The sequence below is a fragment of the Dendrobates tinctorius genome, unplaced genomic scaffold (genome assembly GCF_039654945.1).
Source record: "Dendrobates tinctorius isolate UK_male_01 unplaced genomic scaffold, ASM3965494v1 ptg000374l, whole genome shotgun sequence".
Taxonomy (NCBI): domain Eukaryota; kingdom Metazoa; phylum Chordata; class Amphibia; order Anura; family Dendrobatidae; genus Dendrobates; species Dendrobates tinctorius.
Window position 1 is genome coordinate 457,199 of NW_027362040.1, and position 26,419 is coordinate 483,617.

A 26,419-nucleotide genomic window follows, 5' to 3' on the forward strand; every position below is an offset into this window, starting at 1 on the left:
CATTATGCTGCAAAATTTGTTGGTAGTCTTCTGACTTCATAATGCCATGCACATGGTCAAGCAGCCCAGTGCCAGAGGCAGCAAAGCAACCCCAAAACATCAGGGAACCTCCGCCATGTTTGACTGTAGGGACCATGTTCTTTTCTTTGAATGCCTCTTTTTTTCTCCTGTAAACTCTATGTTGATGCCTTTGCCCAAAAAGCTCTACTTTTGTCTCATCTGACCAGAGAACATTCTTTCAAAACGTTTTAGGCTTTTTCAGGTAAGTTTTGGCAAACTCCAGCCTGGCTTTTTTATGTTTCGGGGTAAGAATTGGGGTCTTCCTGGGTCTCCTACCATACAGCCCCTTTTCATTCAGACACCGACGGATAGAACGGGTTGACACTGTTGTACCCTCGGACTGCAGGGCAGCTTGAACTTGTTTGGATGTTAGTCGAGGTTCTTTATCCAACATCCGCACAATCTTGTGTTGAAATCTCTTGTCAATTTTTCTTTTCCGTCCACATCTAGGGAGGTTAGCCACAGTGCCATGGGCTTTAAACTTCTTGATGACACTGCGCACGCTAGACACAGGAACATTCAGGTCTTTGGAGATGGACTTGGAGCCTTGAGATTGCTCATGCTTCCTCACAATTTGGTTTCTCGAGTCCTCAAACAGTTCTTTGGTCTTCTTTTTTTTCTCCATGCTCAATGTGGTACACACAAGGACACAGGACAGAGGTTGAGTCAACTTTAATCCATGTCAACTAGCTACAAGTGTGATTTAGTTATTGCCAACACCTGTTAGGTGCCACAGGTAAGTTACAGGTGCTGTTAATTACACAAATTAGAGAAGCATCACATGATTTTTCGAACAGTGCCAATACTTTTGTCCACCCTCTTTTTTATGTTTGGTGTGGAATTATATCCAATTTGGCTTTAGGACAATTCTTTTTGTGTTTTTTCATTTAAGACAAATTAAATGAAGATAATAATACCAAAGAATTTGTGTTTGCAATCATTTTCAGGAAGAAACTGAGTATTATCTGACAGAATTGCAGGGGTGTCAATACTTTTGGCCACAACTGTATATGCTTAGTAAGAGAATTCTGGGTTTACTCCCTACATCATAGCCTTTCATTCTCCCCCATGAAACTTATAAGGCACTATGAGAACATTTACTCCTAATTCCACCTCATGCCCATTTTCCCCCACCACTCTTTACCCGCTTTGAAAGTTGTGTGTCCATCATGAAGTTGTGCACGTGTTTCTCAGCCTTGGTGAGCTCCAACTTTCTTGCAACAACAGCAACAACCAGAGCTGTGCATCCTGCACCCTATGGAAGAAAAGTACAGGCTTATTGTAGAGCATGGAATAAGAAGGACTGATGACTGGAGGATACATGTGACGTAGGAGGAAGACAGGCGTAAAGAAAGCCAGTAGGGTGCGCAGAAAGACAATAAGAAGTGAAGGAAGAGAGATCGCTATCCGCTACACGAGGTTGTCATCTTACCATGATGCCTGTCAGCAGACAGACTCCTTTGCCACAGTAAGTATTGGGCACCATATCTCCATAGCCAATTGATAGGAACGTTATTGAAATGAGCCACATGGCACCCAGGAAGTTACTGGTCACCTCCTGTTTGTCATGGTACCTATTGGGGAGAGCAGAATAAAAAGTGAAAGGCAATGAGAAAGTCTGGTATTGGAGGAGTCTTATTATACAGGTTTTAACATGCAACATTTTTGATAAATATAGTTTTAGTTTGAGCACAAGTAAAATAAGTCATTGTTAACCCTAATCAGTGCCAGGTATAAAAAAAACCCTAAGCACTGTAACCAGTGGGGTTTAAAGACCCTCTCTTCAAACTTTGTTCTTAAGACTATCAAGGTTAGGACCCAAGTGAACTAATTCTTTTTATTTTATAGCCTTGTCAATGTTTGCCATTGGTCAGTGATCGCCAAGGATAAGTATATAAATGATGAAGGTGATGATCATGTAGCTGAACATATCAATAAAACAAAATGACTTTGGGGCCATAATTCGTTTTAACAAGAACTTCACAGATATGAAATTTCCTTGGAAAGAAACCATTAAAACAAAAAAAGAAATGTAGGAACTATAGGGAAGAAAAGAAAGAAATCAGATCATGTGCTCTTTATCTGAATACATTAGAGGGCATCTTAATGTATGTGCACACAATGTCCTTAAGATGTAAAAGGACCTGCCAAGTTTTTCAAGGCAGAGACGAACCAGGAAAACATCAGGGGGTTTTTTCCTGAAGAGTCTTCTCCAGATAACTTATTTTTGCCACTTCAGCCATGGCTTTCAAAGCCTGAAGCTGTTAAAAGAAGCTGCAAAAGACTGAACAAACTGTATGCACTGCAAGTCATTTTGACATTGCTGTGCATTATGTTCATTTATAGTGCTTTTTCAGGCAGAATCCGCCTGAAAAAGACATTGTGTGCACATACCCTTAGAGCAGAAGTCTCAAACATGCGGTCTAAGGGCCACATGCGGCCCCTGCGGCTGCTTCATATGGCCCGCAGGCCTTTTAGACCCCTTGACAATGGCGGCTCGGGTAAGGGGTCCGCTGACATCAGCGCTTTATTTCAGTTGAATGTGCATTCTTGGACACACATTCAATTGAAATGTATTGCCGCACAGAAACCAGCTCTCTGCACAGCAATATTAATGCCAGACACCGGCCAATCAGAGGCCAGCAGCTGACATCAGCATGCCTGCGCATGGCAGTGACGTCATACGCCGCCAAGCCGATGTCAGCTGCTGGCCACTGATTGGACGGCGGCTGACATTGGTATTGCTGTGCAGAGAATCTGTGTGCAGCAAAGCATTTAAATTGAATGCGTGCCCAAGGACAAATGGAGACATTACTATAAGATGGGACCAGGATGGGGACAATACTATAAGATGGGACCAGGATGGGACATTATTACAAGATGATGACCAGGATTGGGACATATCTATTAGATGGGACAAGGATGGGGCATTACTACAAGATGAGGACCAGGATAGGGACATTACTACAATATGGGGACCTGGATGGGGCCTTACTTCAAGACGGTGACCAGGATGGGGCATTAATACAAGATGGGGAACATTACTACAAGATGGGGACCAGGATGGGGCATATTACCACAACATGTTTGCCAGAATTACTATATGATGCGAATTGTAAGACAATATTACCATGTGTAGGCAATTGGGGGAAACAAAATTCTAAAAATGTTAATAAAAAAAAATCAAAATTAAGCATGAAAAATATTTTGCTACTAAAAATGCTGTTTTATATATAAACTAAAATATTTTGCTACTAAAATGCTGTTTTATATATAAACTAAAATATTTTGCTACTAAAATGCTGTTTTATATATAAACCAAAATATTTAAAATATTTTGCTACTAAAAACGCTGTTTTATATATATAAACTAAAATATTTTGCTACTAAAAATGCTTTTTTATATATAAACTAAAGTAAACCAAAAAAGTGCCTGTTTGTTATCGCCACATCTATAACGACCCAAGCTATAAAACTGTACAATATCCCATACAATGAATGCCATTTAACAAAATAAAATGAACATGGAAAAAATATTCAAAAAAATTGTAATTAAATTCAAAATTTTACTTGTGCGGCCCAAATACCCAGCTGCATTTGAGACCCCTGCCTTAGAGGATCCTCTCTTATTTACACCTCCATTACTTCTGGAAGATCATCTACAATTAGAAAATTGCCAATTTTCAAGACCACCCTATCAAGTCTTTAGGAACCCTCACCAAGGGACCTACATATAGCATTTGCGACAACTGATGTCAAAAGGGCACAAATTAAATGTACAAGTATAAGGGAAGTGTGTCTGGAGAAAACCTTTTTTTGTCCAGAAAGTACATCAAGAGGAAAATTAAGTTTGCATCTGAACATCTAGGCTATTTTAAACCTCTAAACGATTTGCAATGATGTCAGCGTCTTAGCCTATGTTAGGCACCGGGATCAGCGGCTGAGACTCGACGGTGGACCTGGGGAAGGTGAACACAGTTATTATGTTATCAACTGCAGTCAGGCCCGAGCATGATATGAAAAATATAGTTCTCATGTGTTCATCGTTTTTTTAAATTCTGCTGAAGATCATAATTTAAGTGAACAATTTCTCTTAAATACTATATACAAATAAGATCATCGACACTTCAGCTTGTGACATAAATGAAAAAAAAAAAAATAATTAGTACACTTTGGTCCTAAAAGAGGCAGATTTCACCAAAAAAAACACTTTTATTGTCACTTAACAAAAGAAGGCATAAAAACTGGCATGCGCATCTAACAAACAAAATGCATAACAAAAAAGCATTGGATTTCAAATCCTCGTCACACTGGACTGAGTCTTTAGACTTGACCATGCTATCTGCATGCGTTTAATAATGAATTATTCCCGTAACGTCTTTGGCACGAGCCATGAGCAAAATGGGCAAAGGTACATTTACTCTACCCCTCACATGCATGCCGCAGGCATGTGGCATGTAAGGGACATGCTTAAGCACATGGATGGTAGGCTAAACCGCATGCTGTAACCATCCAGGAACTTTCTTCCTTGCAAAAAGTTCCCTCATCCCCTCCAATGGGTCCATGTATTGTGAAACCAGTTGCTGATAGCTGAGCTATTTAAGACCTTAAACATGTTCCCGCTAACGAAAATATGGAGCCCTGTTATTTAGGAGGGTAAACAATGAGTATTTTCTTCCTGATATCAGAGTGACAGGGTCTGCTGATCAAGGCAAATGACATAGTTCATGGGCACAAAGTAGTTTTTAATATACTTCAAAAACATATTGCTTAGGACTAATTCACACAACCATATAGCTGCCTTATTTTCTCATCTGTATTATACCTGCAAGTGCCAACCCAACTACGTGTCTTGTGACCCAAACTGAGAGCTTCACATATGCCAATAATGGTGTAGGATCATCAGATCCACTGGGTTGGGACTTGTGGGCGTGTTAGTGGCAGGCAAATATGGTACTATATAGTATAGTAATGTGACGTAGCCCTAGGTCACCCCTTTTCCTAAGTAGATAAAAAAAGTTTTTTGTGCAAAAGTGGCAAAAATCTTGTTATTTCTTTTAAAGGATTCTAGAATTTGACCTAAAGTCCTGTTTTGATTCTCAGTAAAGAATTAATACCTGTTGTTTCGTATTTAATAGACAAATATTCATATACTGGATTCTAAATGTATTTTTAGTTCTAATATATAGATTTGGTTTGGTTTTCATTTTCATCTGTTTTCCATCCTGTGTCCTTTGTGAGCTGACCCTACAGGGCAAAGGTTTGTAAGTAGACCATTTTAGGCAAGATAAAGACCTCCAATGTGTATTTATCCTCAAAATTTTACCAAAGCATTTATTCTCACTTCCTTTACTCTTAAATGGGAAACCATTTCTCCTTCTTGTTCATTATTCATTGGCATTGACTAAAAAATGGAAAACATTTCTCCTTATTGATCATTATTGATTGTCATTGACTATATTGCCAATAAGTGTGAAATTTCCCATGTTACTCAATATTCACATTTTATCATTTAACCACCTTTTATTATTTACTCTAATCAGAGTACATACAGGAAAATCTGTTACCTTGCAACAGGCAATAAATACTAATTCTCAATGCATAATTAAGAGAAGCAGAAGAGGAAGTGGTCAGCACATGGCTGAAAATTTGGAAATCGCATATTACCAGACAAGTGACAGTTACCGGGAAGATAATAGTGAGTAGAATCCCAGCGTTGTGCACATTGCACACTGTAAGTATTCTTCATATTGGACTCACTGTTTAATTTTCTACCTGGTCCAGAAAATACATTTAAAGGTGAGTTCGCAGGTGGCAGATTTTGATCCAGACATTTCTGTGACTGTCCTATTCATCTGAGCGCTCTTTTACACATCCTGATATTTCTGGAACTGCAAAAAACAGTAACGGAGCTATCCGCGTGTAACATACGTGTGGCATATGTGTGCCATCCGTGTGCCACATCAGTGTGACACATACCCCATCTGAGAAAAGCTGTACAGTTCGCGCTGTTACGATGCCAGGTGCTGAAGGCAGCTCTCATCATTGTCAAGTGATCTCCCTGAGATCAGCGTAACCAGGCGCCAATGACGGGAGTTTTGTTCAGCACATGCTGTGTACATTGTGTATAAAACAAATAATTAATTTAAAAAATGGTGTGCGCTCCAGTGTAATTTTCATAACCAGCAGAGGGAAAGCCAACGGCTGGGGCCTAATGTTAATAATCTGGGAAAGGGGCCAATATCCCAAAAGAGTCCCAGACTAGAAATAACAGATCACAGCTGCTTGCTTAGCCTTAACTAGTCACTTAACAAGGGACCCCAGAAAAAAATGACGTAGGGTACCCCTATAATTTCTAACCAACAAAGTCTAAATAGACAGCTGTGGGCTGATATTAATAGCCTAGGAAGGGGCCAGGCCCCCTACCAGGCTAACATCAGCCCTCAGCCACCCTTGAAATCAACCATAAGAAATTTCTCACAGTGCTAGCGATGATGTCATGAAGGTTAATGCAGTTCATCGGCAGGCTCACACTGAAGTGAGCAAAGTAACAGCTGCCTATTACCTGCGATAACCTCTATGACGTTACCGTTTGTCAGTGAAGCTGCGTTCCAAGCTCACCTCAGTCTCCTAGATTCATGGCTGAGCAGCTGCACTATGCCACTGCAAAGCCATGCACTCCAGATGTAGCAGAGCTGGAATTCTTTGTGGGACAAATGGATTGTCGTCGGGCAGGTGATGAATATGGTGCTTTATTGTTTTAATTTGACAGTAATAAATCGGAAAAAGAGGGTATGGGGAGTTTATTTCAAATAAAGGAGTCTGTGTCTTTCTTTCAATTAAAAGACTTTATTCTGGCTGTATATTTTTTACAAAATGACTATGTGGTTAATAATGGAGGTGTCTTATAGACGCCTCTCTGTTACCAACCCCTGGGCTTGATGTCAGCAGCCATAAAACAGCTGATATCAACCCCAACCCTATTACCCCACTTGCCACTGCACCAGAACACGTGGGAAGATCAAGGCTAGGCACCATATGTGGTGAATCTTATGGATGGATGCACCATTCTTGGGGTGGCTGAGGGCTAAACTTCTTACCCTGGGAGGGGAGCCATTATCCCTGGCCCCTTCCCAGACTATTAATATCAGCCCATTCTGTATGTTTAGCCTTTGCTGGTTAGAAATTATAGGGGTACCCTACGTCATTTTTTTTCCGGGGTCTCTTGTAAACTAACCAGTAAAGGCTAAGCAAGTAGCTGTGAGCTCCTATTTATAGCCAGGTTGGACAGGCCTGGAGAGGTATCAGGGAAATTACCGGTGGGCCCTAGCAGTAGACCAGATAGATGGCGGTGGGAAGAAGATGAAAAGAAAAAAAGTCCGTGGTTCTTAGGGGCACAGGTCCTTTAAAAGTGCAGGCGGATTATGTGCAAGGGCACGCGCACCCAGCATTCATTACCTGAACCACCGCGTTGCACGTCCCGCCGATGAACACTGTATGCACCTGTTGTCACCGGTGTATGACGTCTGTTAGGTCAGCGGACATTTTAATCTGAGCGCTCCGTATCTGCAGAGGAGGATGCCAGGAGCGCAGGCGGGTAATAGGAATATTTTTTTTTCTCTCTCTGTGCATGCGGCAAAGGACAAGGGACCAGGATGGATATATGGGGGTCCAGGATGGATATATGGAGGGGCCAGGATGGATATATGGAGGGGCCATATGGATTAATGGAGGGGTCAGGATGTATATATGGGGAGCCAGGATGGATATATGGAGTGGCCAGGATGTATATATGGGGAATACAGGATGGAAATGGAGGGGCCAGAATGAATTTATGGGGGAGCCAGGATAAATATATAGGGGAGCCAGGATGAATATATGGGGGAGACAGGATGGATATATGGAGGGGCCAAGATGGATATATGGGGGAGCCAGGATCAATATATGGGGGATCCAGGAAAGATATATGGAGAAGCCAGAATGGATATATGGAGGAGCCAGGATGGATATATGGAGGGGCCAGGATAGATTTATAGGGGAGCCAGGATGGATATATGGAGAGGCCAGGATGGATCTATGGAGGAGCCAGGATGGATATATGGAGGGAGCCAGGATGAATTTTTTGGGGGGAGCCAAGATGGATATATGGAAGGTCCAGGTTGGATATATGGAGGGGCCAGTATGGATATATGGAGGGACCAGGATGGATACAGTATATGGGGGGGAACCAGGATGGATATATGGGAGGAGCGGCAGGACAAGGGACCTGGATGGATATATGGAGGGGACAGGATGGCTATATGGGGGAATGGTGGGATCTAGGTTGGATATATGGTGGGCAGGACAAAGGACATATGGGAGCCAGGATGTATATATGGGGGGGAAGGATAAGGGACATATGGGAGCCAGGATGGATTAGTGGGGAGGCTAGGATGGGTATCTGGGGGCCAGAACAAGGGATCAGGATTGATATATGTGGGATCCAGGATGGATATATGGGGGCCAAGATAGATACATAGGAGGGGCAGGACAAGGGACAAATGGGGGCCAGTATCAATAGCTGGGGGAACAGAATAGATATCTGGGGGCCAGGCTGCACATATGGAGGCCAGGCTGGACAAGGGTCATAGGGGGCCAGGATGAGGCACACTATAAAATAAAGTGTGCCAGGTTGGGCACAATTATTAAAGGGGGCCAGAATGAGGAATATGCTATATTAGTTTATGGTGACAATTGGGGAACATAATTTCTTTAGGATCCAATTAGGGACATTGTTACTACTGTAATATAATTTACTTTTTAGGAAATGGTTTTCCATGGAGGGAACAAAAGGGCGTCCTGTTATTGTGCAGGGCAGAACTACGTCGCTTTTTTTCTTCATCTGATGTAGTGTAGAAGTCAGGGAAAAAGTGGGGAATGTACTCTGGAAGTGATCAGTTATTGATGACTATGTGTTATTTTTTGCAGACATTAGACCTGGCTTGAAGGAGTGATGGTGGTCTGTGTTGGATGAAGAAAAAAAGTAAAGATTAAGGACTTCAACTACAGACGTCACTGATGAATCAGTGTATTACATGTACACTCACACTATACACTATATACTGTGTGCAGAGCTCCTGTGTAAAATGTCACTGGTGATCACTATATTACCTGTATACTGACACTATAAACAGAGCTCCTATGTATAATGTCACTGGTGATCACTGTGTTATCTGTACACTGACACTATATACAGAGCACCTGTGTATAATGTCACTGGTGATCGCTGTATTACCTGTATACTTACACTGATACACTGTATACTATATATAGAGCTCTTGTGTATAACGTCACTGGTGGTAATAACAGTGTTGTTAGTATTGTGGTTTGTATTCATGATCAGTATTGTAGTATTCGGTCACAATGTGGGGGTAATTTGTGGTCTGGTCACGTTGTGGTGGTATTTATCACCTGTTTGTAGTATTATTTGGTCACTACTATGTGGTGGTAATTGTGGCCTGGTCACAGTGTGGCAGTATTTGTCCCTTGTATGTGGTATTATTAGGTCACTATGTGGTGGCTATGGAGTCTAGTTATGGTGTGGCAGTATTTCTCCTTGTATGTGGTATTATTTAGTCTCTATACGCTGGTAATATGTGGTATTATTCGGTCACTGTGTTGTCTGGTCATGGTATGGTATTTCTTCTCTTTATGTGATATTATTGGTCTTGGTATAGTGAATTGTGTTGTGTATGGAGGTCATCTGTTCTCTCTGATACTAATTAGGACAAATTATTTATTTCCATTAGAGATTACATAATTGGATCACAGCGGCAGAGATGCACTTACAGGGGTTCGCCTCGCCTGTGAAAAAAGTAATCACCTCTCCACAGGATAAGTGATAACGTATTGATTGGTGGGGGTCTGACTCCTCGGACCCAATCGGCAGAATGTGGAACTTTTATCCCCATTAGACTGGAGTGGCATGTTCGACTTGACCACTGATCCATTCATTTCCTCAGTGGCTGCAAATGCTGCTCTTATTTTTTTCTGGAAGCCCCAAAGAGAATGAATGGAGCTGCTGTCAAATGGTTGCACTGCAGTTATCAGCAAATTTATTGTGATAAAGAAGCAATCACATTATTTTGTAGGGGAAGTTGTTTCACTTGCAAATACAAGTGATTAGTCAACTTGCAAATTAAAAACCTGAGCGGATCCATGCCACTTCTGTTTTCAGCCACATTCATACAGATGTACCATTTCATCTTATTCTGAGATGTTTTGTAGCGCAAGTGATTGATTTTAACTATTGAGTTTATAGCTGAAGGCCACAAAGTTACATCCAACTCAGTGTATTTCTTTTGACTGCGGCTGTAACTTTGCCACTAAAATTAGTCACTGGGCCGTCCAATGGCTGCATGATTTTTTTTTTCACAATTGGACGCCAGGGATGTGCAGAGTTTTGGCTGCATGGTAAGCCTTTGGTTATTACCACACTCTTAGGCCACGTGCATACATTGAGTATTTGGTCAGTATTTTCTTTCAGTATCTGTAAGCCAAAATCAGGAGTGGATGAGAAATACAAAAATGGTGACGTATTTCTATTATACTTTTCCTCTGATTGTTCCTCTCTTGGTTTTGGCTTATTGAGCATATGAACATGGCCTTTGTGTATGTGCACACATTAAATACTTGCTGCAGGCATTTCTGCACTAATATATGTCTCTTGGCAGGAAAAGCGCAGGGTTAAATATGCACGCTTTTTGGTACTAGGAAGTCCTTCAGTTTTTGCAGCAAAACTGCATGCAAAAATGCGACAAAAATGCAGCAAATACTTAAAGTGTGCACATACCCTTATAATGTACCCCTGTTACGTACATAATAATGTCCTGGTGTGAATAAAATGTGACCATAATTCACATGAAAAGTAAACTATGGACATGCATGAAGGCTCCCTTCTGACAACTATGTTTTAGGGTGCGGACAGGCAGCCGTATTTCTCGTGCAAGAATCACATCTCAATCCTCGGACTGACAGTCTGCTCTGATGACCTGAGTGTGACAGCTGTATAGAAATATAGTATATCACACTGTCACGCTCAGGTCAGGAGAGGTGCTGCCAGGCCAGTCCATGCAGTGCAGTGTGATCCTCACACAAGAAATACAGCCATCTGTCTGCGCCCTTAGAGTAGGACTAAAAGACAGCTTTGGCTGTAAGGCCCTTCGCACGACTGAAGTTGAATTGGGGCGGCTGTTCAAATGAATTCGGTTGCAATGTAGCACCAACACTAAGTGAACTTCAGATGTGCGATGGCTGTCATGGCCAAAGCTGCCGTGTAGCCCTAGGGTTAAAGAGGATTTCCCACCAACAAAGTTAATTTTAATCAATAGATTTTTGTTGTGAGTTCATTTTCCCCTTCACCGTCGATGTCTGATGAACTCCCTCTTCTGGTGAAGGAAGGTAGTGAGGCTGATTACCAAACACCTGATCTGGTAGATGATGACTGGGTTACAGGAACTGCTGACTGGATATAAGGCAGCCGACGCCCTTCTGAGTCGCTGGTGATTTCTCTGCTGGATTCTTGGAGACCAGTCTGATTCCTGCTTCCCAAAGATAAGTTTTTGCTCTGCTTTTGAACTTATTAGTTTGGTTTTGTTTACCTTGTTTTTTGGAGTTCAGCCATCCCCGGTCGGGGGTGTGCTGAGTTCCATTTTTGCCTCTGATCAGTTTGTCTCTTTGCTCTGTCTTCAGAATTTACCTGAGTGCTGATATAGTCATTTTTGAAGTCCTAGCGACTTCAGGGCCTGTTTTTCCTATCAGACGGTTGGGACATTTTTTGGTAGGGTTTTTTGCGGATTGCAGACAGCAGCTTTTCTATCCTGTCCTTTTTAGTTAGCTTGGGCCCCATCGTTTGCTCAACCTATCTTTCTATCTGTGTTAGTGTTTTCATCTTGCTTCACCGTCATTATATGTTGGGGGCTGCCTATTGCTTTCGGGTCTGCTCTGGGGCAGTTTAGATTTCCCCTTTCTTTCTTTAGGCCTATTTAGTTCTCCGGCTGTGATCGAGGGGTCTAGGGCATCGTAGGAACCCCCCACGGCTACTGTTAGTTGTTGTGGATAGGATCAGGGGTCTGCAATCCGATAGCTACCAACCTCTCCGGTTTACTGGACTTAGCTTGTATTTTTGTTTTTTCCTCCTTCGGTGACTCATTCATAACAGATTTTGGAATAAAAACAATTTCCACAATTGGATGAATCTTATAAATGTGCCCCTCGAAGTACTGTGTAATGGCTGTGTCCAACCATCCGGGGTCAAGGTCTGAACATACCACAGCTCCTAGCCGGGAGGAGGGGGCAAAAGAGAGTTCAGACAATACAGCATGGGATCTCACAGTTGCTGCTTTCTGTGAAGTAAAACTTTTCACTGCCTGTTTTTCCTGCAGGGAAATGTTTAATGCATAATTATTTGAATTTTTATTACATAAATCAATAGTACGCATGAAAATAAGCAACTTTGTAATATATCTTATCAGAGAAATCTGCTTTTTCCTCTGCCAGAATTGATCAGTCATTATCAAAATTCTCAATTCTGAGGTAAAATTTGTATTCCATGAAGACAGACTTCCCATTAGGCCAGGATCACACAAGCGAGAAACTCGGACGAGTCTTGCATGTTAATACACGGCACTGCCACGGCACTCAGGAGCGTGTGACTGCATGTATTGCTATGCAGTCGCATGCTCCGATCCGAGTGCCGGTATTAAGATGCGAGACTCGTCTGAGATAGATGGCAGCTACTATGGATGCTACTATGGATACACTTCTATGTAGGAACTAGAGGCAGAGCTCCATCATTCTCTCCTTTCTATCCACACAGAATCTCATTAGTAGCATCTGCAATCTGCATTGTCTTCAATGAATACAGATTTTACTTCAGAATTGAGAATTTTCATAATGACTGTTCATTTTATTCCAAGTAGTGTCTGTATTAAGACTGGCATGCACAACGCCAGAATTAATTAATTGGGTCCATGTGCTATCTGTTTTAAAGATGGACAGCACATGGATAAGAAAAGCTGATGTACGAATGTGCCCTTAGTTAACCCCTTAACGAACAGGGGTATTTCAGTTTTTGCGATTTCATTTTTTGCTCCCCGTCTTCCCAGAGCCATAACTTTTTTATTTTTTTTTGTCAATATGGCCAGTTGAGGGCTTGTTTTTTGTGGGACAAGTTGTACTTTTGAACAACACCTTTGGTTTTAATATATCACGTACTGGAGAACAGGAAAAAAATTCCAAGTGTGGTGAAATGGCAAAAAAAATGCAATTCCACAGTAGTTTTTTGGGTTCTTTCTTTACCATGTTCACTAAATGCTAAAACTGACGTGCCATTATAATTCTCCAGGTCATTAGGAGTTCATAGGTTCTTTTTTATCCAAATGGTGAAAAAAAATTTCCAAAGTTTGCAAAAAAAAATTGCGCCATTTTCAGAAACCCGTAGCGTCTCCATTTTTCGTGATCTGGGGTTGGGTGAGGGTTTATTTTTTGCGTGCTGAGCTGATGTTTTTAATGATATTATTTTGGTGTAAATATGATCTTTTGATCACCCCTTATTGCATTTTAATGCAATGTTGCGGCAACCAAAAAAAACGTAATTCTGGTGTTTTTACTTTTTTATCGTTACGCAGTTTAGCGATTGGGTTAATTATTTTTTCATATTGATAGATCAGGCAATTTTGAACGTAGCGATACCAAATATGTGTACATTTGATTTTTTTTATTGTTTTATTATGAATGTGGCGAATGAGGGGGTGATTTGAACTTTTATTTTTTTACTTTTTTAATATTTTTAAAACTTTTTTTTTACTTTTTGCATGCTTCAATAGTCTCCATGAGAGACAAGAAGCTGCAGTATTTTGATCGCCTCTGCTACACACAGGTGATGATCAGCAATCTGGCAATGACAACCATAGAGATCATGTGACGGGGTCACTGATGGGTGGGATAAAGGACGCGCTTACAGTAAGCGCGAGTTAAATGCCGCTGTCAAAAATTGGCATTTGGCATTTAACTAGTTAACAGCCGCTGGTGGATTGCGATTTCACCCACGGCTGTTGCGGGCACATGTCAGTTGTATAGATCAGCTGACATATGTCCGGAAAAGTGAGGGCTCCGGCGTAGGCGTATTATTATGCCCAACGTCAGGAAGGGGTTAGTTGAACACAAATAGTCTGTTAAAGTGAATCTGTCAGCAGGATTGTGCTCAATAACCTACAGACAGTGTCAGGTTGGTGCTGTTATTCTGATTAAAATGATACCTTGGTTGATGAAATCCTTCTTGTGGTTGTTTAATCTTTTATTTTCAGTTAATGAGATTCTCGTGCTTCGGGACGGCCTGTGGGGGGTCAGCATGTGGTGCTCTGCTTAGGTATTCATACTGATGGCTTATGACAGGTCACTGATCCCACAGTGACCTGCCCCCTATTTTACATACAGAATATTATATGTTTTGAAAAAAAAAAATCACCTTCAGCAGGCAGGCAATGGCAAAACCTGTGCTGCAGCATGATTGCATGTGTAATGTGCTTTAAATTGTTTTATTTGCTGATATAAATTTATTCAGAAAAAAAAAAATCTTGCCCAAAATGGTGCCCTCCGTGCCTGCGCAGTAGCCTCTATCGGCAATCCAATCTTGGTGGAGACAATTTTTTTTCCTCTAGCAAGATGGCACCTGCAGTGCCTGCACAGTAGCCTACATCGGAGCGCCGATAGATGCTACTGAGCAGGCGCCGCTGGCGTCATCTTAGTGGAGACAATTTTTTCTTTTTCTCTAGGATTTTTGAGACAGAATTTTTTTCCTGAATAAATTTATATCAGCAAATTATTTTTCTTAAAATTCACATTATACATGCAATCATGCTGCAGCGCAGGCGCCGCCACCTGTGTCTGCCTGCTGAGGGTGATTTTTTTTTCAATACGTATAATATCCAGTATGTAAAATTGGGATCAGTGACCTTTCAGAAGCCATAAACATAAATACCTAATCAGAGCACCACATGAAGACCCCCCCACAGGCTGCCCCGGAGCACAAGCATATCATTAACTCAAAACTGAAAATAAAGATTAAACAACAACCACAAGATGGATTTCATGTACCAGAGTATTATTGCACTCAGTACTGAGACTGTAGGTTACTATGCACAATCCTGATGACAGAGGTTCCCTTTAATACACAGTGCTGGTGTCTGAATAGTTGCAAAAGCAGTTAAAGTTACACTGCTCACAGCATGTTACAGTGCAACTTTTGGACACATTCACACACGTGAAAAATTCACACCCAAAGAATACTGATATCCAGTTGTGCTCAAAAGTTTACATACCCTGGCAGAATTTTTGCTTTCTTGGCCTTTTTTCAGAGAATATGAATGATAACACCAAAACTTTTTCTCCATTCATGGTTAGCTGTTGGGTGAAGCCATTTATTGTCAAACTACTATGTTTTCTCTTTTTAAATCCTAATGACAACCCAAAACATCCAAATGACCCTAAACAAAAGTTCACAAACCCCATTTTATAATAATGTGTTTTGTCCCCTCTAACATCAATGACAGCTTGAAGTCTTTTGTGGTAGTTGTGGATTAGGTTCTTTATTTTCTCAGATGGCAAAGCTTCCCATTCTTCTTGGCAAAAAGCCGCCAGTTCCTGTAAATTCCTGGGTTGGTTACCATGAACTGCGCGTATGAGATCTCCAAAGAGTGGCTCAATGATATTGAGGTCAGGAGACTGAGATGGCCACCCCAGAACCTTGTCCTACTGTAGCCAATGACAGGTCGACTTGGCCTTGTGTTTGAATCATTGTCATGTTGGAGCATCCAAGTACGTCCCATGCGCTGCTTCCGGGGTGAGGATTGCAAATTTGCTTCCAGTATTTGCTGATAAAGTGCTGCATACATCTTTCCTTCAACTTTGACCAAGTTTTCTGTACCTTTTGCCTTTTGTAGCTCACACATCCCCAAAACATCAGCGATCCACCTCCGTGCTTTACAGTAGGAATGGTGTTCCTTTCATCATAGGCCTTGCTGACCTCTCTCCAAATGTATCATTTATGGTTGTGGCCAAAAAGTTCAATTTTGGTCTCATCACTCCAAATTACCTTATTCCAGAAGTTTTGAGGCTTGTCTCTGTGCTGATTTGCATTATTTTAGGCTAGATGCTTTGTGGTATTTGTGTAGTAATGGCTTTCTTCTGGTGACTCGACCATGCAATCCATTCTTCTTCAACTGTCTTCTTATTGTGTCTCTTGAAACAGCCACACCATAAATTTTAAGAGAGTTCAGTATATCAGCTGGTTATTTGTGGGTTTTTCATTGCATCCCGAACAATTTTTCTGGCAGTTGTGGACGAAATTTTTGTTGATCTACCTGACCGTGGTTTTGTTTTTACAGCACCCCTGATTTTCCATTTGTTAATCACAGTTTGAATGCTGCTGACTGGCATTATCAATTCCATGGATATCTTTTTGTATCCCTTTCCTGATTTATACAGTTCAACTACTTTTTCCCGTAGATCCGTTGACAATTCTTTTTTGCTTACCCATGACTCACAATACAGAAAGGTCAGTGGCTAGATGAAAGATGCAAAAGTTTGTCTGGATCCCATAAACTCACTCAGCTTTTATGCACACACATTGCTTACAAGCAAACAGGTCACAGGTGAGGATGTTACCTTTAGTAGCCATTCAAACCCTTTTGTGTCAACCTCTGTGCATGTTTTCAGGCCAAAATCACCAGGGTATGGGAACTTTTGATCAGAGTCATTAGGATGTTTTGGGTTGTCATGATTTAAAAAGAGAAAACACAGTAGATTGACTATACATGACTTCACAAAACCACTAACCATGAGTAGAGAAAAAGTTTTGGAGTTATAATTCATATTCTCTGGAAAAAAAAGGCCAAGAAAGCAAAAATTCTGCCAGGGTACATAAACTTTTGAGCACAACTGTATGTGCAGATTCATCAAATCATGAAGTTTTGTGGAGAGATGTAAAAATATTTGTATGCACCATGTGTGCTATTCAAATAGGTAATATAATCTGAGTCACACTAACATACCGATCACTGGTAACAGATACAATGCTGTGAAAATGTTCCATCTTGCCTACTCCATACACTAACACTGCATAGAATATACAATGAAAAAACATGATTGTGTTTTAAGAGCCCTGAAGTCTGCCAACATGAAGATGGTGCCCATGAAGATTAAAAATTACCTAAAAATGAAAACACTAGTGAATAGCTAGATAGTCATGCTGGGTTCTCCTCCCATTATCACTAAAAACAATTAAAATGGAGCTGCAAAGTACTGCTGAAGAATGGAGATGAACTGCCTGATCTGACACATCCAGGTTCTGATCACAACTTGGTGGAATCAGCATGAAGTGAAGTCATGGCCCAGCATGTTTGATATGCGCTGCCCAAGCCAGTGGTTGTGGAATCATCAGGAGACATGTTTTGGTGTTACACACTGGGCTTCTTGTCATGTGCCATGATTTGGGAACCATAAACACAGTATATTGTATTATCATTGTGTTACAGTATATTGTGTTGTTTCCTTGCTATGCAATAAGGTTTGATCTCTTTAGAAGTTTGTCCTTCCTCTCACCCTGACTCTTTTTGATGTAGCTTGGATCGGAGACAAACATTTAGGTCAAGAAGGGGTTGTGCTAGTAGTGAACAACCCCTTTAACGTCCCTTTTCGCTGCAATCAGAAGAGAGGTCCACATTTTCTCTGACGTATCTACAGAAGCCATATCTGCAGTATCCTACCTGCCTACCTGAAGACCTTAGACGCCAACAAGGTACATTGTGGATTCATCCTGGGTAAGGCCAAACTAACCCCCAAAACTTTTCACTCTGTTCCAGGACTTGGACTTTGTGCTGCTATACTGGCACCACATCTCCACTGGCCTGAAATCAGCTGGTCGAGGAACATGACTCATGGCTGCATTTAGCCATTGAGACAACACCTGGTTGTCGCTTCCAAGCTTCCTACACAAGGATCTTTGCTCTCTTGATGCCAGCAGTGCATTTAAGCCTGTGGAACTAGAGTCTACATGACTCACATCTTTGGCACCAAAGCTGAAGCTGATTCTTCATCACTCTGGAAGCTTCTTAAGCTGGTCATCAGTCATGCAGATTGCTATTCACCTGACTTATATTGCAAAGTGCTTCATAAGAGAAGTCATTACATGAATGACATTGCTACTGGACACAGCTCATGGTGGGGAGAATACTGCCATAAACCGCCAGCTGTTTAGAACTTGAACTTTCACCATTTGGATTGTTGGGTTGGTGGAAGTGTTTGCATTTTGTGGCTTCCCCAATCCAAAGATGGGTTTCCAATTGAACGTGGATTATCCTTCTGTCGTGGACTTCAGGCCACCAACCAAGAATTTGGACTTACAACTGTTATAGTTTATTATCGTATTTTTGTTTTTTTATTTTTATTTTTCAGGTTCCAAGAACAGCGGTGAAGACATCACATCAAAATCATTGTGAAATCTAATCTATCCAGTATTGTACTATCATTGTGTTGTTATATTGTGCTGTTTCATGGCTATGCAGGTTTGCTCTCTTTAGAAGTTTGTCCTTCCTCTCTCCTTGTCTCTCTCTCTGGTGTAGCTCTGATGTCAGTAACCCCTCCCTTCTTCCTTATTCTTCTTCCTCATTCACTGTCTATCAGCCATCTTAGAAGCCCATATGTTTGCAGCTCCAGTTCAGAAAAGTCTTTTTTTATCTACTGTCTGTGTGCATAACTACAAGAATTCAGCTGGGAAATAAACCTTCTTCTGGAATCTTCATGTGTGCTTCCTGTAGTTGAGTTCAAGATATCTGAGGACATCACTCTGTGTGAGTAATGATTGATCGATGCAGCCTAGAAAAGGTGTCACAAGCGCCCTACACATTCAGCTTAGTTATGAAGTGAGAATAGTAAAAAGACTTTTGCCAGATACATCTGTAAAGTCTGTCTACAGGTTCTATAAAGCTACAGAACAATCTTCAGAGCATCTGCTTTCAGCATATCAGAAATCATCCAGTGTGTGTAAGCATAATAGCAAAGTCCCTGTTCCAACTTCCAGGAACCAGAAGTTCTCATCACAACTTCATTCTGCCTGTGAATTACAATGACTGAGGGAAAGACTACATGGTCTTTAACAGATCCACTGTTAGACGAAGAAAGTGTAGCGTTTAATTCACAGTCCAGTGAGAATGCTAAACGTTTTACAAAGCTTATCTGGAAAGGTAGAGACAACTTTGAATCCATTAAACATGAACCTTTTTGTGATATAGCAGACTTATTGCAAAAATTGCTGAGTCACATCAGCAGCATCTCCCCACCTGCTTTTCTCGGACTTCCATTAGAGGGAGCCCTAGTACATCTGTGTTCAGTTTATGAAACCTACACCAGAAAGGTGAATGAATACATTACAATTTTGGAAAGGCTTAATGTATCTGATTCTCTTGAAGAGCTGCAGGTTTTCCAACAACTTAACTCTGCATACTGTGTGATATTAAAGCCAAGACAGAGGCAAGAATTGCACAAATAACCAAAACTTCATCTCGCACTGCTGGGTCCACCAGGCAGTCAAAATGATCATCTAAGTCACGCTCTTAGAAATCTTCAATGCTTTGCAAACAGCTTTTAAGAGCACGTGCAGGAGCTGAGGCCACTAAGGTACAAGCCGCTTTTGTACAATAGAAGGCAGAAATGGATGCATTACAAGCAAACGCAGCAGCAGAAGTGGCACGCAAGAAGCTAGAAATGGAAGCGAAAGCAGCACGGGAGAAGGCAGAAATGGAAAAAAACACAGCACGCGAGATGGCAGAAATGGAAGCAGAAACGGGGATCAAAAGGGTAGAAGTAGAGGCCCTGGAGAAGGAATGTGAACACGCCACAACCATGGCAAGTTTAAAGGTCCTGGAACAAGCTATCAATAGGAGTCAAAAAGACAGTGTCAGCTTAAGTAATTTTGATATTGAAGACCCGATTAACCACACAAGAGATTATGTACTAAGCCAAAATAGCGCTCCCCTTACTCCAACAATCATTCCTGATGCTACAGACATTACTCTAACAGGACGCAGATCTTTCAACAGCATCCTGCATTCAAGATCAGTACAACGTGCTGCCAACCCCTCTTCCTGAACTTCCTTCAAGCACCAGAATGTACCAGGCCCCTGCACCTAACCAAACCCAATAGACTGAAATTCATATGCAAGCCAATAAGCTGGCAAGTCATCACATTCCAGACAACCACACAGTTCCAGATCCATGTGTGGCAGAAACTATGCAGGTTAAATCAGTTACTGGACTAAAGGCCTTTGCTGGGCCATACTTTCCTGCGTTTCTAGGTCAAGATGCTACAGGGAATGTGTATAACACTACGCAGGCAGCAAGTGAATTTTGAAAATCAGAGAAAACTGAAATGTATAACTTTGTAAAGTACATGGTTCACCATGAACTTACTAAGAATGATCTCATAAGATTCAATAATCAACCTGAAAACTATAGAGGTTGAAAATGTGCCTTTGGATCCATAATTAGCAACCTCAGCATCACTGCTGCTGAAGAGCTAGATCTGCTGATCAGATGGTTTGGACCACAATTCACAGAGCAATTCAGGAGACTCAGATTTGTCCACATCAGTAATCCAGTGGCTGATCTTATGGCTGCATAAGAGATACTAGAACAAAGCTTTATTAGTCCTGAAGCAATAGAAAATGCACTGTTCAAGTGATTAGAAAAATTTCTAAAAATATCCAGTAAGGACAGTTTAAAATTCCAAGAGCTCAGTGACCTTCTGTTAGATCTCCAGCTGGCCAAGGCACACACGCAGGTAGGTACTGGTCTCATCTACCTGAACACTGCCTGTGGAGTTAACCCACTAGTCCATAAACTGCCGTACAATATTGAAGAAAAGTGGACCACACTTAGGTCAAAGCAAAAAAGAGAAAAACAAGTCTCTTTTCCTCCATTTTCCTACTTCTGTGATTTATTAAAAATATCGCACAGTGTAAAAATGACCCAAGTTTTTCCTACGGGGAACCTAGCATCCCTGGTTTATCTCCTCCAAAACGACAGTCCACATTTTAATAACAGAAATCGCACAGGTCCAGTGTCAGTCAAGAAGACTGATGTTCTTCCCATACAGTTGAAAAGCTTGAAAACCCTAATCGACTATATCTGACTATATCCCATATGAATTATATCCCATTCATAAGAAGCTACATCTCCTAAAGCAGTGAATCGACTTCGGACAGAAACAGCTCCAGGAACGCAAGGAGATTCTAAAGATGTTTGAGTATGTTACAGATGTTGTGCTTCTACTGAAAACTTTGATAAAGATTGCAAAATCCCTATTAAGTGTTTGGAGTGTGATAGTGCGGACCATTTAAAAGCGTTCCATCCATCCCAATCTAACTCTGCAACACTTACACCTTTTCCCACCACAAGGCAAGGAGGGGAAGTTGCAGATCATACAGTGAGTCGTATCACAATATCTTCTTTATGCAAAGTCTGCGGAGAAGGCGTCTGGGACAAATCATGTTTGATATGCCTGGTGAACGTGCATCCCAAGGGTCAACCAGAGGAGAAAAACCACAAAGGTGTATGTCATCCTAGATGTTCAGAGTAACCGATCACTTGCAAGGTCAGAACTCTTTGATCTGTTTAAATTAAAGGGAAATGCTAACCCCAAAACCCTGGGCACCTGTAGTGGTGTTACAGAGGTCTCTGGGAGAAGAGTCAGTGGACTCATAGTATCTTCTCTTGAGAACAACGTAGAGATACCCCTACCCACTCTCTTCCGAGAGTAACCAGATACCATTCAACAGAGAGAAGATCCCAACCTCAGAGGCTGCTCTTCATCAGCCTCATCTAAAGATTATAGCCAACAAGATACCAGCCTTTGACAACAGCGTATCCTGATTCTGCATGGCAGAAACATTCTCCACCAAAACAAGGTACTGTACGTCAGCAAATCAACAGACCACATGATGCTCCATTTCCTCAATACTTTAATCTAGGCTGATTGGGTGCTGGTCACCACCTGTCATTCCACTGCACCTAAGCCCCGGGACCGCAAGTGCCGACACTGATGGAACGGCGCCGGCATGGGAGATGAGTATAGGTTTTTTATTTTATCGGAGCCAAACAATTTGTTCAAGAAGGGTTTGTCCTAGTAGTGGACAACTCCTTTAAGGTCCTGTTCAGCTGCCATCAGAAGAAAAGTCCATATTTTCTCTGACGCATCTACAGAGGCCATAGCTGCAGTGTCCTACCTGAAGACCTTAGGAGCCAACAACAAGGTACATTGTAGATTTATCCTGGTTAAAGCCAATCTAACCCCAAAAGCTGCTCACTCTGTACCAGGACTTGGACTTTGTGCTGCTGTACTAGCACCATGTTGTTATATTGTACTGTTCCGTTGCTATGCAATAAGGTTTGCTCTCTTTAGAAGTTTGTCCTTCCTCTCTCCCTGTCTCTCTCTCTGATGTCGCTCTGATGTCAGTAACCCCTCCCTAGTTCCCCATTCTTCTTCCTCATTCATTGTCTATCAGCCATCTTAGAAGCCCATGTGTTTGCAGTTCCAGTTGATAAAAGTCTTTTTTATCTACTGTATGTGTGCATAAATACAAGAATTCAGCTGGGTAATAAACTTTCTTCTGGAATCTTTATACATGCTTCCTGCAGTTGAGTTCAAGATATGAGGACATCACTCTGTGTGAGTAATGGTTAATAAAGGCAGCCTAGAAACTGTGTCTCAAGCGCCTTACACTTACAGCTTAGTTATGGAGTCTGAATATTACTGGTAATATACCATTTGTATTTTATGCCATAGCCTTTTTTAAAAATTTTATGAGTACAATGCTCTCTAAATGTAACTGCATTCCCAAGTTCATGTAGCATTGTCTAACAAAATAGGTTGCCTTTGTAAAACTTGACATGAACATAGATTATCTTCCAATGGCTTCAGGGCCGTGTCTGTGACTATGCAAAGATCAGCACAGCTCTGATCCCTTGAACATACAGTATATAAGATGATACTGAACGTCTATTTTAAAACCCAGAAGGGCTTTACCTTGGACACAGATTAAGTTTGTTGGTGCAGCCTTGTATCTAAATTTCTAAAAAAAAGAGATGTCCCCTTATAGCACCCAGTGCCCAGGGCTTATGCTCTACCCCTAACTGCTACGCTTGTCTCAAAGGAATGCATCAATAATCTGACTGAATCATGCTACCCAATATCCAAACTGTTTTGGGGTATTTACTATGTTTTTATTAAAGTGACAGTTGAGGTAACAGTGATGTTGGATATATTAGCATGTTAGTTTAGGACAAAGCAGAAACTTGTACTTTACTTAGAAATGGTAAATGCTTTGGTAAAGTTACTCTGAGACTATCACTTTTATATTTAGTAGAAATCATAATCCCTTTATATCAATTGTATGCTTTTAAATCATTTGATTAAATTTGTTATGACAAACTGGTACTAGATAGGGTTAGCATTAGAGATGAGTGAGTATACTCGTTGCTTGGGTGTTCCCGAGCATGCTAGGGTGACATCCGAGTATTTTGGCGTGCTCTGAGATTTAGTTTGTGTCGATGCCGCTGCATGATTTGTGGCTGCTGCACAGGCTGAATACATGTGAGGAATGCCTGTTTGTTAGGGAATTCCCACAAGTATACAGGCTCTCCAGCAGCCGCAAATCATGCAGCTGAGGCGAGGAAAATGAAATCTCCGAGCAACCCCAAAATACTCGGAGGACACCCGAGCATGCTTGGGAAAATCCAAGCAGCGAGTATACTCGCTCATCACAGTTAGTATCTATCATATGCATGTTGTATCATAAAGTATTGAATGCTACTTAATATTGCCTTGATTCACAGACACCAATAGGTGATAAAATATTTGTACTCCAGAGCAGACATTTATAGACCAAATCCCTTGGAAACATGTAAAGAGCTACAATGATAGAAACTCTTGTTTTTGTCTGCATGTTTACCACAACCTTTATTCTCAGAGGTGCCATGTTGGTTCCCTCTGCTAGTAAAGGATCTAACATGCTTATTTAGAGTGAGAGAGAGAGAGAGAACAGAAGATAGAAGATGAAGTGCATGCTTTGAATGAGAGATCCCGATCTTTCTGTAATGTCAGTTATGGGTTAAAATGAATACCATATCTAATTGCTGCTATGAAACCCAAGCAGAGCAGAGAGGGATAATAGGGGAGTCATAAGAAGCAGTTTAGGGATTGCTGCAGTTGTTATTTTGGTTTAAAACACCATAAAACCTTGTGTTTTTATAAATTATAGGAACATTTAAGGAACATGAATATAAAAGTTGAGATCTATGTTTATGCCCAAAGTAAAAAAAAGAACATTTATCATCCATCAACTATTACAAATGACCTGTATGGTGGATATTAAAATAATTTTTATACTTCTGTATGAGTTAGCAAAGAACGGGAAGCCGCTTGGTGAAGAAAAGACGCTCAATGATCACAGCTTGTGAGCAGAAGGTTTTTATATATTTCTATCAGTAATCAGTGAGGTGAGCGCAGGTAGCTACATAACAAGGTACAACATCTTCTATACCAGCCTCATAAGTTGGACCAAAGCTAGGTTGTTGACCTGCCAGTAACAATAAATCTTGTTACCTTCTTTATAGCTAAAAGACTATAACAACAAACCAGATTTTACTATCTGTAAAATTAGCAATTTAATTTTCAACCCATACACTCAGTGGTGAATTTTAACATGCTAAACATTCACCTGGAACCAGGGAAACTTGCATACATAGTTGCCAATTGGTGTAAGGTACAGTGTAGCAGGGAGAACATTTTGAAAATGTTGCAATTTTCAAACGTTCAATTTTTATGCCCTTGATTCAGAGAATTATGTCACACATTTCCCAAATGTCTACTTTACATCAGTTCTATTTTTGAAACATTAATTTTTTTTCTTAGGAAGTTATAAGGGTTAAAAGTTGACCAGCAATGTTTCATTTTTTTAACAAAATCATTTTTTGAGGGACCATATTACATTGAACGTGACTTAGAGGAGTCTATATGACAGAAAATACTCAAAAGCGACACTATTCTAAAAACTGCACCCCTGAGGGTGCTGAAAACCACATTCAAAAAGTTTATTAACCCTTCAGGTGCTTCACAAGAATTTTTAGAATATGGAAAATCTGAACATTTAACTTTTTTCACAAAAATTTTGCTTTAGACCCACATTGTTTTACTTTCACAAAGTTAACTGGACAACATGTTGTTCTACAATTTATGCTGAGCATGCTGATGCCCCAAATATGAGGATAAACTACTGTTTGGGTGCATGGCAGGCCGTATGAATACAAAAAAAAAAAAACACTTTTCCCACAAAAATGTTTTTAGCTCCTAAATTTTTCATATTCACAAGGGTAACAGGAAAAATACAATTTGTTGTGCAATTTCTCCTCAGTATGCCGATACCTCATATGTGGGAGAAAACTACTGTTTGGGCACATGGCAGGGCTCGGAAGGGAAGGAGCACCAATTGACTTTTTGAATACAAAATTTACTGGAATGATTAGAGGACAACATATTGCATTTGGTGAGTCCTTGATGTGCCTAAACAGAGGAAACTCCCCACAAATGACACCATTTTGGAAACTAGACTACCTTGGGAACTTATCTTGAAGTGTGGCGAGCACCTTGAACAGATGCTTTTCAAAAGTTTATAACATTGAGCCGTGAAAATAAAAAAACTACATTTTCCCCACAAAAATCTGGTTTAGACCTAATTTTGCATTTTCATAAGGGTAACAGGAGAAATTTCAAGACAGAACTTGTAGTGCAATTTCTCCTGAGTATGCTGATATCCAACATGTGGAGGAAAACTAATGTTTGGGCGCATGGCAGGGCTTGAAAGGGAAGGAGTGCCATTTGACTTTTTGAATACAAAATTTGCTGGAATAATTAATGGACGCCATGTTGCATTTGGATTGCCCCTGATGTGCCTAAACAGTGGAAACACCTCACAAGTGACATCATTTTGGAAACCAGACCACTCAGGGAATTCATCTAGATGTGTGGTGAGCACCTTGAACCACCACGTTCTGCACAGACGTTTATTACATTGAGCCGTGAAAATGAAAAAAAAAATCACATTTTTTCCCATAAAATGTTTTTCAGCCCCAAATTTTGCTTTTCATAAAGGTAACAGGAAAAATTCAATTTGTTGTGCAATTTCTCCTGAGTATGCAGATATCTAGCACTGTGCGCTCGGGAAAGAGTGTCATTTGAGTTTTGAAAGCAAAATTTACTTTAATAATT

At 40.8% G+C, this 26,419-nt stretch overlaps 1 protein-coding gene across 1 annotated transcript in view; it reads right to left on the bottom strand.

Annotated features, from left to right (window-relative positions):
- The window catches only part of KCNN1 (potassium calcium-activated channel subfamily N member 1), a 247,950-nt gene that overhangs the window by 45,357 nt on the left and 176,174 nt on the right, over window positions 1–26,419 (bottom strand). The window contains exons 5-6 of the mRNA XM_073562966.1: window positions 1,493–1,634; window positions 1,205–1,315 (exon numbers count right to left, since the gene is read on the bottom strand). Of these exons, the coding sequence (XP_073419067.1) occupies window positions 1,205–1,315; window positions 1,493–1,634 (253 nt within the window). The remainder of the gene's footprint in view (window positions 1–1,204; window positions 1,316–1,492; window positions 1,635–26,419) is intronic.